The sequence below is a fragment of the Erithacus rubecula genome (genome assembly GCF_903797595.1).
Source record: "Erithacus rubecula genome assembly, chromosome: 24".
NCBI classification, from domain to species: Eukaryota; Metazoa; Chordata; class Aves; order Passeriformes; family Muscicapidae; genus Erithacus; species Erithacus rubecula.
The window spans coordinates 2933618-2949391 of NC_136676.1; the positions used below are offsets into that span (position 1 = coordinate 2933618).

The window sequence follows — 15774 nt, forward strand, 5'->3', positions numbered from 1 at the left end:
ATTGAAAAAAGCCCTCCCAGACCCCCTGTTCTTTCAGATATAGAAAATCACACTTTCAGTCAGGCAAATAAAACCCAATAAAGCCTATTCTTTCTCAGCAGGGGATGATATTAAGCAAAACAAATTATTGCTGGGCAGAATGGTGGTCAATGGTTGTAAAGTAGAACAAAAGTGATAAAAATACTGTCCCCAAAGATTATAAACAGCCATGCTTTCTCTCATTATTTTAATACTATTTCTATTTAATAATATATTTGCTTTCAAAGGTTTCAAAGTCCAAAGGTTAACATCTGCAAAATATCAAACTAAAAGAAGCAAGCCTAGAAAATACATCTCTGAGCATTTCTGTTCTCACAACGAACTTCCAGCCTTTTCCTGACCCTGTTTACTGCTTACCTTTGCATCCCTTGCCCTCCATTTATAATCATTGCTTTTACTTTTAAAAACATCTCATACATGCCAGGGAGAAGAAAAACATAATAAAATCCACCTTGATTTTATACTGATCCACTTTGATTATCTTCTATTACAATGAAAGAAATATAAAGAGGGTATTTAATGGGGTGCCAAACTAAAAGTGGTGATTTCTGCTTTGCTTTTCCAAAAATCCCCGTTGGTGCCAGCGTGGCAGCTGGCAGTGACTGCTCTGAGTTTTCACTTGAATTACTTCAAAACAAGCCATGGAGGAAACAGGTTTGTCCCCAGAGCTGGATCTTATTTTCCCCTTCTGGCGCAGGGATCTCAGGTGTTTAAACCTGTCAGTAAAAGCATTTTGCAGCGCTGCCCCACTCACCTGCCAGGACCTGCCGGCTCCTCTGCTGCCTCCCCTCTGGGCATTGCTGGCTCTGAGCAGCCCCAGGGTCCTGGCACTGCCTGCAGCCCTGCAGTGCCTCTCTGGACCCTCCTCCCGAGCCCCCCGAGGTGTTTGGTGATGCTCTGACCCTTCCCACTGCCCTCCCTCTGCACAGCACCTTCTCCAGGTTAGAAGAATATCCAGCATTATCCCCAAATACAGGCTCTGGGGCTTGCCAACAGTCAGGAAGAAGTGACAGACACACATTTTGTTTTCATCTTGCAAAAAATAATGTTTATTTCACTGTTTTTTTGTTTAATATCTGTGTTGTTAAAAGCATAATTTCCCAGTTCTTTGTGATCAAAGGTGTCATGATTATGACTTTATTCAAACTGCTTTCCTTCTTGACACCTCTTATCCAGTTCTCATTAGATTAGTTGTTTGCCATAACCTACAAAAACGTAAAACAAATGAAAAACCAGATGATGAGATGCAGGAATTTGTGAACAGTGTCTGTTGTGTCCAAGTCACAGGATTTAAATAACTGAAATAAGATCTTTCGCTTCTCAAAGTTTATATTAAATTAAAAGGTATTTGACATTCCAGACTTGAGCTGCATGTGCTACCTTTTAATTGCAACAATCAGTGTATTGATGCATGCAAATTTGAGTGATCACTTCAGTGTATAGATAAATGCAAATTTGAGTGATCACTTCAGTGTATTGATGAATGCAAATTTGAGTGATCACCTCTGAAATACACAGCAAATCATTATGACTATAATAAAGCTCTAGAATAAAGGGAGAACACATTCCTATTAATGAAACTTATTTAAATAAGTGGGAAAAATTGGAATTTTTTAAAAATCTGTTTCAGAGGAGGGTACTTTCAGCACCTCCCAGGGCCTCACCTGCTGGATCCAGCTGTTGTAGGCAGAGACTCGAGTGAACACAGAGGGTTTGTGGTAGTAGTTGCAGCCAAGGGAAGAGCCAAAGCTGACGACTCCATGCACTTCCCACCTGCCATCAGCCCCTTGGCAGTTCAGTGGGCCCCCAGAGTCCCCCTGGGAGGAAAGGGAACACAGCCACAGTGAGAGCAGCTCTTCCGTGGGGTTTTTAACCTTTCTTTCTGTTTTGGGTTGCCATACAGGATGTGGCCAGCAATGTGAATTCTGTCCCCATCTGCTGCAACTGGGTGGGGCAGTGACCCTGATCTCCTGGCATATATTATCTGCTAATGGGCCATCTTTAAACCAGCTGGGCAATCATCTTTGTCTTTCCACAGCCCATCCTCCCTCCAGGAGATATCTCCTGTTCATGGCCACTGAGTCCCAGTGCATGACTGATAAAATTCCATCATCCCACTGGGAGATGCTCCAGCCAGGGCAGGAGCCAAGCCTTTCCTACCCAGATAAAAACTGAGATTTTGGACACCAAGGCACCTTCTTTCCACTGGATTCCAGAGGAAAGCCAGACCTTTCCACATCATCCCTGCACCTTCCGAGGAAACTGCACCTTCTCCAGGAGCACTGCTCCAGCTGAACCACATCTGCCACTGCAGGAGGATGCAGCCACCATTGAATGGGACTGCTGCCACCACCCTGACTGACTGAGGGTGTCAGCTTGGATTCTGACTCTGGCAGTGTTTGGAGACTGTTCTTTGTAATACTGCATTTCTATTTTAATTTTCCTAGTAAAGAACTGTTATTCCTAATTCCCATATCTTTGCTTGAGAGCTCCTTAATTTCGAAATTATAATAATTTGGAGGGAGGAAGTTTACATTCTCCATTTCAAAGAGGAGCTTCTGCCTTTATTGGCAGACACCTGTCCTCCAAACCAGGAGACCTTCCCATCAAGCTTGCTTGTCTAAACCCAAGCCCTGAGAGTGGACTCACATTACAGCTGGAGATGATTCCATCCCCACCAGCACAAACCATGGTGGTTTTCACAATACTTCCCCACCAGGAAGGTTCAGAGCAGGTTGCATAGTCCACCACCAGCAGAAGGCCTTGCTGAAGGTCATCAGGAAGGGGTCCATTTGCTAAGAGAGAGCAGAAACTCAGAGTCATGGTTCCAGCTGGCACTGGAGGAATCATAAAACTGCTCTGCTAAATTTCTCTTGGGATCTGGGTACCATCACTCCAGGTAAAACACTCCATAGGGGCTACATTAAAGGAGAAGCTGTTATAGGTGTGAATGTCCCTTAGTTCCATTCTTTTATATTCACCTTAACTTACTAAAAATTTGCATTCCATTAAAAAAATGTCTCATTGTAGAGAAATAAATGTCTAGTCTTTTTCCAGGAGTTTGCAATTTACTTATCTCTCAAGGAATTGTTCCTTGAGCCAAGCTGACACCTCTGCTCAACTCTCTGAGACTTTCTTCACTTCACATCTACTCCCCTATGTGTGTTCAGACATTCAGCAGGTGTGTTGGGATTAGCAAATGCACTTGTCTGCACACTATTCACATTTACATTACAATAGCCCCTAAAAGCTCAATAAAGGCCCCCCAGGTACATTACCAGCTCTGTTAAAAAGAAAATAAACTTGAAAAGGAAAAATCATAATGTGTGAGTGAAGTAGGGCCAAATATAATAAACTACCTCCCTACACTGAGTTTTGAGGGGATCCTGAGCACCATCAATAGTCTTTGCCATCAATCTCAGAGGAAAAGGCACTTCTGAAAGTTTTTGTTTTTTAATTCCATGGTTTTGCAAATAGCCAAGTACTCACTCTGCAGCCTTCCCCAGCCAGTGACATAGCAGGCAGTGTTGGAGGACAGGATGCTCTGGGCAGGGGGCAGGCAGGCCAGCTGGATCTGGTCACTCAGGGTGACGTGCTCAGACAGTTTGATCAGAGCAATGTCGTACCTGTGACACAGGGGCAGAGAAAGGGAAGGTAAAAAGCTTTGCAAGATGGATTAAGGCCTGAATACTCAGCAGTCACACAGCACTTGGGCTATTCAGAAGGGAGCAAAGGCCAATGCACAAGCAGCAAAGATTCCTGCACCCTAAACAATGGGGAAATCCATGGACTGGAAGGCTACTCCCTGCAGAACTGCCTGTTTTCCTCAAGGCAGAAAGTTGTCTTTTATAGATTTTGTTCACCAAAACCAAGCATATGTTAGGACTCACTCCAAGGGCTGGAACTGAGGGGATTGCTTTGTTACTCCTCTTAGCCTGCAGCAGGACAAAGAGGTCCATCAGCCCCATGGGTGTTAATGGTCAATAATTCTGTGCCTGTGCTGCTGGTGGGAGGGCTTCAAAGAGTGTTGTATAAAATGCTTTATTCCCTTTCATTGTACAAGAGATATCATTGCATGTAACAGCTTCCAACCCAAGCATGGATGTGCAAAATGGCTTCTGGAAACACTACTAATCAATAAGAAATTAATATTGTTAATTGCTTTGTATTCTCTTGAGGGGGAAGGTTCAAACTGGACACAGTAACATGAATGTAATTGACATAAATCCAGTTGGGTTGGATTCATTCAGTTTGGTTTTTACCCTCCACCTAAAAACTGAAAAAATACCTGCTGCCAGCTTACCCATTTGCCACATCCTGTGGATCCCAGTTCTCATTAACAATGATCTTTTCTGGAGAAACTGCAATTGATCCTGCTTCCTCAGCTGCTAGGTTGTATTTTCCAAGAAACACTCGATATGTCCGAGAAGAACTGGGCAAGGAAAGGATGAACACTGAGTTGTGTTATGAGTTATCTGCATCTTTGCCTCCTGAGAGATTCTATAAGAACATCCTCAACTGTAATCTCTCATCACAGGCATGGTTTGGAGCTGAGCCAGTGATTTGCTAAGGGCAAAGATTGTGTTCTAGACTTCATAATCAATGAATCCCTAAGCTGTCCTCTCAACTCCTGCTCAAGGTTTCATTAACAAACTCAAGGTGCCTCCAATCTTTGCAGGATTCAGCTCATATTCTTCAATGCAGTAACAATTTGGACTTTTTTTTGACAGCTATATCTTCAATAATAAACACCAGTGTGATAGATGTAATATGTAGGATATATTATAATAACATGCAGCCAATCCTTCATGCTTCATATTACGACATTTGCTACAACTTAATGTCACAATAACCATATGCTACCAGAGCAAAATGGGATTGTATTTGTGGAAACATTGCTGTACCTGGTAATTTCTTTGTTACACTGCCACATAATATGAAGAGTTTACTGAAAATGATGGTATATTCAAAATAATTGTGATTATTTTTTCAGGGAGTGGATTGATTAGTTAATTTGTGGATTTATTACAGAAAAGAGCAACACAGCTGAATTTTAATAGCAGCTTGAAAACAGAAGGATGTTTGTAGTTTGTTCATGGAAAATGAAGAGTATATAGTTCAGATAACTGGGTTTTTTTCCCCTCTTACATTAAGAAAATGAAGCAATACAATTCCCCTGACTTTTAATCAGGAGATATGATGTGAAACTCAGAGCTTTCAACTGAGGAAGGGAGAGCTGGCACTGATAGAGTTTTAATTCATCTTTCTGCTCACGTGCTGCTTGCTGGGTCAGATTTCTCTGCACTGCTTACCTGATGCAGTGGGCAGCTGTCATTACCCAGTTGGTGGCAATGAGGGTTCCCCCACAGGTGTGACGCCACCGGCCATTGGAATTGTACTGAAGGGAGGCCTGGGATCAAGGAACCAAGAAAGGCTCAGCCTTTTGCTTACTCATCTTTCATCCTATTCTTTGCTCCTGCACCCAGAATACAACTTGTTGATGGTTGGTGAAGTTTTCAACTCCTGGCCACAGAAAGGCTTTCCCACTTTCCCTATCATCCAAAGCTTGATTTTTAAAATATATCTTGCTTAAATAGCCCAAGTCTACTTGGCTTTAAATGAGAGCCTGCATTATCAGCAAAATGCAGCCACATCCAGAGCTCTCTTATAAAGACTGGAAACTTTAGGATTGATCAGAACAGAAGGGTCAAAACCTAAGACAAGGCAAGATGCATCAAATGGAGTTTAAGAGGAGGTTTTGTTCAGTTGTGCTGTGCAGAGACAGCACAGCCCCAGGTGTTCCAGGGAAAGCACCAACCTGCCAGGGCCAGCTGAATGGTCTTGCATTTTCACCTCCAACAACTCTGGACACAAGAGGGGGGTAGGCAGGAACCCCGCAGCCAAATGCTAGAAGACATACAAATAGGATGTGTGTTTTGAAAGTAGGTTTTAAAAAATATCTGTAAGATATGAAATGGCACAGCACCCAGTTACTCTTTCAAGAGACTCTTGTAATGATCATCCTATGCTGTATTTTTTTCTTTCACACAGAATGTTCTATTTGTCTAAAAAAAAAAAAAGGAAAGTTGGTTTTAGATTTTAATTAATTTTTCCTTTTAAAAATAAAGCAGAAGTTGGACACGTACCTGCAGGTGCCAGAGTCAACACAGCAAAGAGGATTGCAAGCATGGTGCCAGTTCCTGGGTGCTGCAGGCTCAACTCCACACCATTTTATATGGTGCCCTTTATCTCTGGGACATGTGACTTAAAATGCAGAGCTATTGCAATACCAATGGAAAACTTGTGTCACTGTGGGATAATTCTTTATATACATAAGTTGCTAAAAAATCCCCATTTATGTGGACCTTGGATCCAGGCTATATAAACAACTGGGATAAAAAAAAATTCCACATTAGTTACTTATTATTTGTAGCAGCTGTTGGCATTTCCATTGCCTTGAAAGTTCACCACAAAGGTGTTCACAGAAGGAAAATGTTAAATTAATTATTCTAACACTTGGTGGTGTGTCAGCAGTGTCTGATAAATTCGGACAGTGATAGATTCAGATGTGTCAGTGGAGTTGGATTAGTTGGTCTTTAGAGGTTCCCTTCCCATCTTAGTTATTGTACAATTATATGACTGTTTGGGATTTTATTTTGGTCTGGGCTCTGCTTTTGTTTTGTTTGTGTGTAACTGAATCTACTGCATTGTACTGTCTGAAAACCTGTATCTTCTTTCCCAGGCCAAGTTGCATGCCAGACTTGTTCAGTGAACCAGACTGCAAGCACTTTGAAGTGGAGCAGCCTCCAAGCCATGCAGAGAAGCAGCTGTCCATGATGAAGCAGAAATCCTGGCATGTTGTGGTGAGTCAGACTCCATTCCTTTCTACTGCCCTTGGTTAGATCAGCAGCACAGCCCTGGAAGAGCACAGGGCTCCTGCAGCACTGCAAATGAGCCTGTGCACACCCAGAGCAGTGCTGAGCTGTGTTAAACACGCTGTGAGCTTGGTGTGGAAAAGAGAAAAGCACTCTCACTCCCAGGACAAGCAGGCAGAGCAGGCATTTACACCCCTCTGGAGATGCTGCACAAAAGGAAGTGTCCTAATTCACTACTGACATTTCAGATCAGTGACTAGACATCAATGCTTACCCCTTTCTCTTTTTTACTTTTAATCTTCTACTACAGGAATTTTCCATCCTCTAACATCTCTCCATCCACCAACCATTGAAAAACTGTTGCTGGTTGTTTGAAAAACAAGTATCTCCATCCCCTAAGCCAGGACCTGTAGGGAACAAACTTACTAGAATGGAAACAAGTATCACAATGCCAGTTTTGCAACCAGAGCTGTGTTGTACACAGACACCAGCCAAGGGGTCCAAAAAAGCTGAAATAAATCTAATGTTTAATGTCAGGATTAACCAGCAGCAAAATCCCAGATTTCCAGAGCTTGCATTCAGCAGTAGGTACTGTTTTGGAGGAAAGATGCCTGGAGCACACATGTGCAAAGCAGAAATATAGAATGCTTTGCTGTTTTGTTTGCTTCTCTTCCTACCCAGACAATGGCACTTCAGAAAGCTGCATTTTGAATTGCAAATTGGATCAACCAAGCCCTGTTCTGGCATCTTGTATTTATTATCTAACAAAAGCAGAAAACAGGATTAACAGCACAGAACTGAGATTCGAATTTTTTTTCCCCATTAATTTGTTGGCACTTTTCTCAGTATCTGAATTTACAAGCTAAATATGTTGTGCTGCTCAGTTTAACTTCCATGTCACTATCATTTTCACTGAATTCCAAGCAAAAAAAAAAAAAGTATAAATTTCAGATGGTCAGTTACTATTTTAATTTTGTTTGTTGTGTGCTTGTAAATATGGAATTTTGTTTAGCTCTTTAAGCATTTCTGCATTTCACAAATACAACCTTCTGCTCTCTTCAATACTGTAAATAGAGAAACCCTGTTTCCTTTCTGCCTGCTTCATGGAAGAATTCTGAAACAGTTATTTTATTATGGAAGAAATGCCCATAGGAATCTAATATATTTAATGTAAAACACTCTCAAAGCTGTTTTGTTTTTTGTTCTATTCATGCTTTATGTGATGGTATCTTATCCATCTTTTCCAGGCCTAAACAGCTTTCCTTGGACTCCATGGGTGTCATGCTGCTGGCAATTCTGCCAGGGAACATCAAATGGCTCAGCCTCCAGCTGATACCATGGTGGCAAATGATCTCTTATCATCTTCATGCCAGATGTTTCAGAAGCTCATGGAACTTTGGTGAGAAACAGAAGGAGCTCCTGGTATGTTCTGTTAAAATATAACAGTAAATATCTCCTTCAACACACAATGTACCTGTGTACAACTTACAGTGGATTCTGTTGCTGCCTTGTCTTTATTCCCTGAAGGGCAGTGACTCTGCTACACTAATTGGTAAAGGAATTGTCTGCAGAAAGTTACAGACACTGAAATCTGCTTTCCTGAGGGATGTTTTTCATCTGAAACCAGACAGTAACCCCTTTGAAAATTTGAAGTTAAATCCTGACCCAGTTTTTCTGGGGACCACCAACTGTGCCAAATTCCTTACTTGCTGGATGGCTGATAAATCTGCTGCTTGGTGGCTCCCTGGGATCCTTTCTGTGTTCATCAAAGTAAAGTTTGGCCTTCATTCCTCAGGATAGAACAAGGTTATACTGAGCAAGGAAATGGAGATGAGCTTTACCCTGTGTGTTTTTGCCACTTGTTGTGCCTTCCAAATTGTTTTATATCCAGCTTATATCCATTTATATATTGTTTTTCACACTGTATTTGCAGTCAATACTGGCCACAGATGTAACACAAGGCTCTGCTTATCTAAACTGGGTGGGGAGCAAAGGCAGGAGAGAACAGAGACAAAACCAACAAAAAACCAACAGCACTTCAGCAATCAGATTAGACTGAAAGGTATTTATTTAGAAACAACAGCTTTGGTATTTTAAAACCAAACAACCTGTAAGTCACTAGAAAGTGGGATGTCTTCCCCCATAGCCAAAACAAATCAATGCACAAAGTCTCAATAGGCTTAGAATAGGAAACCTGTAGATCAGCATTTCCAAGTGTACATCCAGAAAACAATTTCATTAAATTGATTTTGCAGTCATAAAGGCTGAAGAGCCTGTTACAAGAACTTAGATATCTAGTTCAATTGACTATTACTGAAGTGGAGGAAAAATTAGCATACTCCCCCTCCCCCCAAGCAATAAATTAAAACCTGTATACCAGAAAGGAAGTTACACTATTCTAGTTAAATCTCAGAAGAGAATCATCATCCTTTATTTTTCTGTAGAATTAAAAAAAAAAAAAAAAAAAAAAAAAAGCAGATCAAAATATCAAAGGACTTAGTATATCTTCAAGTATTTTCACCAAATGGATTACTCCTAGGGAACTGAATACCTTACAGGGAAAGGAAACATCTGTTACAAGCTTCTGGGATTAACTATGGAATCACCACACCTTCCAAGTCTCAGATTCCTGTAATAGCAAGGCACAAAAGGATTGTTGCTTTCAAATGGTCCTTGTTCTCAGCTGCAAAATTGCCAGGTGTCTGTGCAAATGGAGGCTGAAAGCAGGACTAAGCTCACTTGGATGTGGGGATGTTCCCATTCAATTAATGGAACAGGGTGCTATTTCAAGACCATCTATCTTGCTTACTGCTACAGATTCTGAGCTTCAGCTGGCTTCCACTTCTTCCCTGCTTCTGGAATCAAGTTCTGCATCACCTTCATTTGAAGTAGGTCCAACTAAGAGAAGGCAGCAGAGCTGCAGTGCCCTGGAGGAGGAGGTGGCAGGGCAGCCCTGGGCTGTGGCTCTGAAGCCTCTGGGCACTTCAGCAGGCACAGTCGGGGACAGTCTCCTGCAGCAATGGTTAACAAGTCACTTGGTAAAAGGCAGAAGGCAAATTTTGGAGATGACAAAGGCAACTGGATAGACAACAGTGAAAGGACATGGTGACATAATTCCAAGGACACATCCAGGCGCATGTCAGGGCACAGCTGTTACACAATAACTGACTGACATCACCTCCTGAGCCCCTCCTTCCTTTGCACTCAGCTTCTCATCATGATCAGAGGCTTGTAATTGCAGTTATCTGATATACATTTCTATCCTACCTCTTCCTAGGTTAGTTTGTCTGGCTACAAGCACCTCCCACTCAATCTTTTATTGGATCACAGGTATTCAGACCTGCTTGGGATCAGGCTTGATCTCCAGGGCTCAAAACGACAAAATCAGTGAGGTGACAGGAAAATTTCCAACTCACTTTAAAAACCCCTTACATACCAGCTGTCAAGTTTAGTTCAATATCTTCTGTTCAGCCTTAGCTATCCAAAATTGAATTTGATTTTATAATTTAGAATAGCAGTATCATCTATAGCTAGAACTTTTCTTCTGACACCTCTGTTTAACTATCATCTTTTTTTTTTTTTTTTTTTTAAACAAAACCTACATTTAATTCTGTTCAGCCCTCAGGAGGGAAGACTGAACAGCACAACTAGCTCACACAGCAAATCCAGTCTGGTCTTGCAAACCCCCTTCATATCACTACACAGTCAGAAACTCCCAGTACTAAGAGCAGAACTCACCACCTACTGTCTATTCTGTGCTAAGATTTTACAGCAAATAAGTTTTCCAAGGCAACTCAAACCAACTTGAAATTCTTTACACCCAGGTAAGATGCATAAGAGCTTGGAGCCAGAACTTTCAACTCACAGTAAAAAGCACTCAGTACTTTTCTAACACAGCTTTGTATTTTGTCTGACTGGGAGAAATACCAATTCAGCATCTTGCCAAAATGATGATGGCAAGTGTGGTTTGATGGAGGACTGCACAGTGTCTATAACAGGAACATGTACCACAAGCCCCAGCAAGTCAGCACCTTCACCTGAGAACACCAGCCTGCCTTTGGGTGCTCCTGTGTGACATGTCACATGTGCAGAGCAGGCAGGCAGGTGTGCAGGTCTCCACAGTACACAGCACTACAGACAAGTACAGCAGCTCTCTCACATGCTTTCTGGTACTGAATAACAAGAAGCAGGATTTCATTACAACAGCAACTGCTGGCCTAGAAACAAGCAATGTCCTACACTGATGTGTGGAAAAAGGACAGAAAGCTCTATCTGCCTCCACCTGCAGCCTCACAAATGTCTAAGGACAGACTATGAGTTTATCTTTTCTAACAATTGTGAGCCCTACTGTTCCAATCCCTGCCCTAATCCTCCTCCTTGCAAGAAGAGGTCACAGATTGCTTGTTTCAAGAGAGACTGAAAATCATCACACTCCAAGACAGAGCCTGCCCATGCACAGCTGATACATCAGGCTGACAACACTCAAAGGACAGCAGCCAAAAGCAGCAGCCTTATACCTTACTCCTGAAGAGAGGCTTGGCTCCTGGCCCACAATATTCGTTGTAGATGAGTTTGAACAGAAACAAGTGAAACAAAGTAATTAAGGAGGCCACACTGAACCAGAACAGGAAGGGTAAGCCTGGGTATTGCTTGGCCATGTGTTCCTCATGAGCTAGAATAGCTTTTAGGTGGAGTGTGTGTCTTAGGTCCTGCAAGTGGACCAGATCTGTTGATATATAAAGCAGTGGTGTGATGGGTTGAGTCACCATGACAGGGAAGGTGTGACCTCGTGCCTCTGAGGTCAGCTCCACGGGCTCGTTCATGCAGCCTGCCTCACAGGCATACAGCCTGACAGGCTTGTCCTGGAACTTCACAGACACATGCAAGAAGGGCTTTCCTTCAGCATCCAGGAGAACAGCTAAATTGATCAAGTCCTTATTGTAATGGATCCCACGTAAGGAATAGCTGTTATGAAGTACATCAGGATCAGCCTGAAACTGAAGATGGTTTTCTGTGAACTGCAGACCCCCAAAACTAAGCACCATTCCCTGCATGAGTCCATGGACCCCAGCTGTCACTAGACCCTTGCAGCCCCGTTTCTGGAGAGTCAGCTTCCACAGGTCTGAGAGCTGCAGGATCTGGCTGACACTGGTCAGCTTTGGTGGCCACAGGTTCTGGGCGTGCATGGTGGCGTGGCCACTGAAGCAGTGGTCAGCATAGTTCAGGCTGGCTTCAATCTTCTCCCTGTCCTCACCACCAATGAGGGGGTCCAGCAGGGGGGCTGGCATGGTTGACAGCACGTAGTAGAGGGTCATGTTGACAGTCTCACTGGATGGGGTATGTGCATCTGTGATCTTTCTCATTTCAATGCCTGTAGCAAAAGGAAACAACCAATAGTCAGAAATTAACTAGGGGGAAAAGAAGATCAAACATGCACATTGATGTTCAGTATGCAGGTGTTCCTTATCCTCTGTTCATAAAACACCAAAGTGAAACGTTCCCTTGTGTTAGTCTAAGAAAATACCCTCTCTGCTGTTTGGGAGTTTGAAAACCAAGCTCCCAATAAAGACAAAGCTAATTTAATATTACAGGCCTGTCGTTGTAACTCTGCAAGAATGATCTGACAAAAAGAACATAATCTTTTTATAAAATAGCACGTTCTACATTATTTCATCAGCTATTCTTTTAGGTAAGACATTAAAAGCTTAAGAAAAAGCATCTTTGTAGAATGGCCCTTAACTTCCATGCAGAACCTTTTATGTTATCACTCAAGGTCATCTTTATTTTCAAGTGACATGCAGGGCAAATCAGTGAAGTTCCTGAAGCCATGAAAATCAGCACACACAGAATAATTACTATAAATCTTCTTCTGTCACTTCCTGTACATAGTCAGGTGTACTCCACAAAGTGAAGGAACACTATTTTACCATCCCACAACCCATCAGGAAGATCAGAGCCCTGTGGAGAGCTTACAGCAACCAGGACACTGAGCTTCCAGCCACCCTCTAAAGCAACCCCATGGAAGTTGGGCATCCCTTTCCTTACCCGAAATGAACAAGTCAGACCAGGTCTGCTGGTGCTCCTGGAAAAGATCTTCCACCCCCATCTGCATCACCTCCAGCATCTCTTTCTTCGCTGCCTCCCTCAGCTTGCTGAAGGTCTCCTCCAGCCTGGAGACCTCGATGGGCTCCGAGGTGTACACCACGGAGAGCACAGTCTCATCGAAGTGCGACTTGGGCGCGACCTGCACCCGGCTCACGAGTTTCTTGGCAGCCACCACCACCAGCACCATCTTGGGGCTGCCGGCCAGCGGCAGGCGGCCGGAGGAGAGCAAGAACTGCCGCTCCTCCACCTTCTCCAGGCTGCTGGCGAAGCGCCCGCCCATTGCGGAGGCGGCGGGGGCCGAGGCCTCGAAGGCGGCCAGGCGCTCGGTGGGGTTGGCGATGCGGATGCGCTGCAGGTAGAGGTGCGGCCGGCTGCGGTGAGCCACCACCTCCTCCCGCACGGTCACGCAGTCGCCGGCGCCGGGCCCCGTCTGCACGCAGCGCACCCTCCGCACGGCCCCGTCCCGCAGCGCCGCCAGCGCCGCCCGCGCCTCGGCGCGCCCGCCCAGCGCCCTCAGCCGCAGCAGCGCCGGGTACTCGGTGGCGAGCGCCGGGCCCGCGCCGGGCCCCGCGGGCCGCACCCAGAGCCGCCCGGCGGACACGTCCAGCAGCAGGAACCCGTTGCCCGCCACCGCCAGCCCCGCGGCCCCGGCCGCCTCCTCAGGCAGCGGCAGCGCATCGCCGCGCTGGGTCTGCGCCCGCCAGGCGCCCGCGGCCGCCTGAACGCACTGGGCGGCGGGGCCCCGCGGCTCGGCCCCGCGCCCCAGGCCGCGCACCCGCGCCGCGCCCAGGTACCAGTAGGCGACGAGCAACAGCACCAGCAGCAGCAGCAGGCGCCGCGCCCAGCTGCTGGACAGCAGCCCCGGCAGCCCCTTCAGCCGCTGCTGCAGCCACATGGGCGGCGGCGGGGGAGCCCCGGCCCGGCCCTTCCCGGTCCCGGCCCCGCCGCCCCGCACCGGCCCTAAGCCGCCATCGCCGCCGCGCCCTGCGGCAGCTCCGCCGCGATTGGCGGCGCTTTGCAGCACTTTGCGACAGCCGCGCTCTCCGCCCCTCAGGGGGGGCTGGGCCGGGAGACGCGGCCCGCGCCCGTTCGGACCCCCCGGAACCGCCGGGACCCCCCGGAACCGCCGGGACCCCCCGGCTTCCACCCCCTCCGGCTTCCAACCTCTCCGGCTTCCACCTCACAGCCTTCCAACCCCCCTTTGCTCAGGGCTGCGCCGGCTCCGGGCCCCTCCCGTTACCGGGACCCCTCTTGGCTCCCCGGTTTCCAGCGCCCCAGCTGCCCCGCTCCCGCTGCTGTACCCGCGGGTCTCCTGCCCGGGTGGCTGCACCGATCGGAAAGGCCTGGAGGGGATTTCCCGTAATTCCCGTGGCAGTTTATCACAGCAGAGACTATGCGGGAAAGGAAGTTCTTTATAAAACTGTGTCCCACTGGGTCGTAAATAGAGGAACAAACTTCCTCACGTGTCCCGGAAAGTTTTGTATCCAGAGCAGTGCTCGAAAGACAACGAGAAACACACTTCCAAGAGAGTCAGGCAGAAACACTGAGTTAAAGTGAAATGTGAAATTCTCGACCATGTTGAGGCAACGAACCGGCCCAATGAAGAGAAATAAAGGACACACGTTTTTAATTTATTCCGGCAAATGAGCAGTTTGATGGGGATGGGCACTGGGATCCCAAAACAGTGGGTGAGACCCCATTCCGTGCAGGTTTCGACGGGGTTGGAGGTTTCTCTGCTGTCGGAGCAGAGCTCTGACTCTTCCCGTTTTTAGGGAGTTGCTGCCCCGCCTGGAGCACGAGTTGCACGTACTCACTGGAACATCTGCATCGGCAGCTGGCTCTGTTTAAAAACACAGGCAGAGCACAGAGCAGTGCAAACACACAAAGAGGGGAAATGTGCGGGCTGGCTTGGCAGAGCTGCAGAGTACAAAGCTGGCCAACAGAGACAGCCTGGGTGCAGTGGCATAAACAATGAGGCATTCATGGTCTCGAGTGTGCAAAACCGCTTTCATTTTAGACTGGAGAGATTTAACTTCATTAAAATGAGAAACTTGCAATTTTAAAAATCCATGTTGAGTTGCAACTCTCAGTCTGAGGTCTGAAGGTGAAGGACTGAACATCTTTGCTGAGGCTGTCTGTTGAAGCTGCTACAGATTTATCACAGGATTTGTCCACGCCTGCAAAGTACTGAAGAAATCTAAAGTGAAACTATGTTCTTTTTTTTTTTTTTTTTTTTTTTTTTTTTTTTTTAATTTAGGGAAACCGGCAGCTTTGCAAAAGGAAGTTTCCTAAAATCACCATTTTTAGTATTTCCTTGGGTTGTTGCCTGGACTGCTCATTGCTTGAGCATGAGGACTGTTCTGTTTGCCTGTTAATCATGATGGAATTCCTGCTCTGGGGAGAAGGAATGGAAGGAAAAGTGCTTTGAACACTCAAGAATATTCTCAGTGAACAAACAGTAATGAGAATTCTTTGGGATGATGCTGTTATGGAGAATATCAGTTAGCTACAGTGTTACCCTTCTAATGTGCTTAATTTTTTTTCTCTTCCTGCCTTCTTGTGGTTTTGGTTGTTTTGTTTTTTTGTTTTTGTTTTGTTGTTTTGTTTTTGGTTTTTTTTTTTAACCTGAGCTTTATTATATCTGTGATTTCTGTTAATTTAAAGAGATGGTTTCCTGACAGGCCTCACATAGGATCTGTGTCAGTGGTAGCTCCTCATCTGATCTCCTGCAGGCTCAAAAGGGTTCCCTACATCT

General features: G+C 45.4%; 2 protein-coding genes across 2 annotated transcripts; both read right to left on the bottom strand.

Moving 5' to 3' along the window:
- Positions 1–1059: 1059 nt before the first annotated feature.
- LOC306811975 (chymotrypsin-like elastase family member 2A) lies at positions 1060–6851 on the bottom strand. The gene is made up of 8 exons (XM_079326154.1): positions 6186–6851; positions 5858–5946; positions 5352–5449; positions 4343–4471; positions 3529–3665; positions 2689–2834; positions 1704–1856; positions 1060–1244 (listed from the first exon to the last, which is right to left on the bottom strand). Exons 1-8 carry the CDS (start codon positions 6226–6228, stop codon positions 1227–1229), a joined length of 813 nt encoding a protein of 270 aa, XP_079182280.1. The 5' UTR covers positions 6229–6851; the 3' UTR covers positions 1060–1226.
- A 2108-nt stretch (positions 6852–8959) lies between these two features.
- KIAA2013 lies at positions 8960–14039 on the bottom strand. The gene is made up of 3 exons (XM_079326142.1): positions 12960–14039; positions 11432–12285; positions 8960–9925 (listed from the first exon to the last, which is right to left on the bottom strand). Exons 1-3 carry the CDS (start codon positions 13912–13914, stop codon positions 9899–9901), a joined length of 1836 nt encoding a protein of 611 aa, XP_079182268.1. The 5' UTR covers positions 13915–14039; the 3' UTR covers positions 8960–9898.
- Between the last annotated feature and the right edge of the window lie 1735 nt (positions 14040–15774).

What these genes read in the sequence shown, in the direction of transcription:
- KIAA2013 (XM_079326142.1), bottom strand. Translation starts at nt 13,914, where the DNA reads ATGTGGCTGCAGCAGCGGCTGAAGGGGCTGCCGGGGCTGCTGTCCAGC. An exon ending in GTCTGACTTGTTCATTTCGG is followed by an intron (nt 12,286 to 12,959) that starts GTAAGGAAAGGG and finishes CTTTTGCTACAG; the next exon opens with GCATTGAAATGAGAAAGATC. An exon ending in AGCCTCTCTTCAGGAGTAAG is followed by an intron (nt 9,926 to 11,431) that starts GTATAAGGCTGC and finishes CCATTGCTGCAG; the next exon opens with GAGACTGTCCCCGACTGTGC.
- LOC306811975 (XM_079326154.1), bottom strand. Translation starts at nt 6,228, where the DNA reads ATGCTTGCAATCCTCTTTGCTGTGTTGACTCTGGCACCTGCAG. An exon ending in TGGCTGGGGAAGGCTGCAGA is followed by an intron (nt 2,835 to 3,528) that starts GTGAGTACTTGG and finishes GCTCTCTCTTAG; the next exon opens with CAAATGGACCCCTTCCTGAT. An exon ending in GAATCATCTCCAGCTGTAAT is followed by an intron (nt 1,857 to 2,688) that starts GTGAGTCCACTC and finishes CTTTCCTCCCAG; the next exon opens with GGGGACTCTGGGGGCCCACT.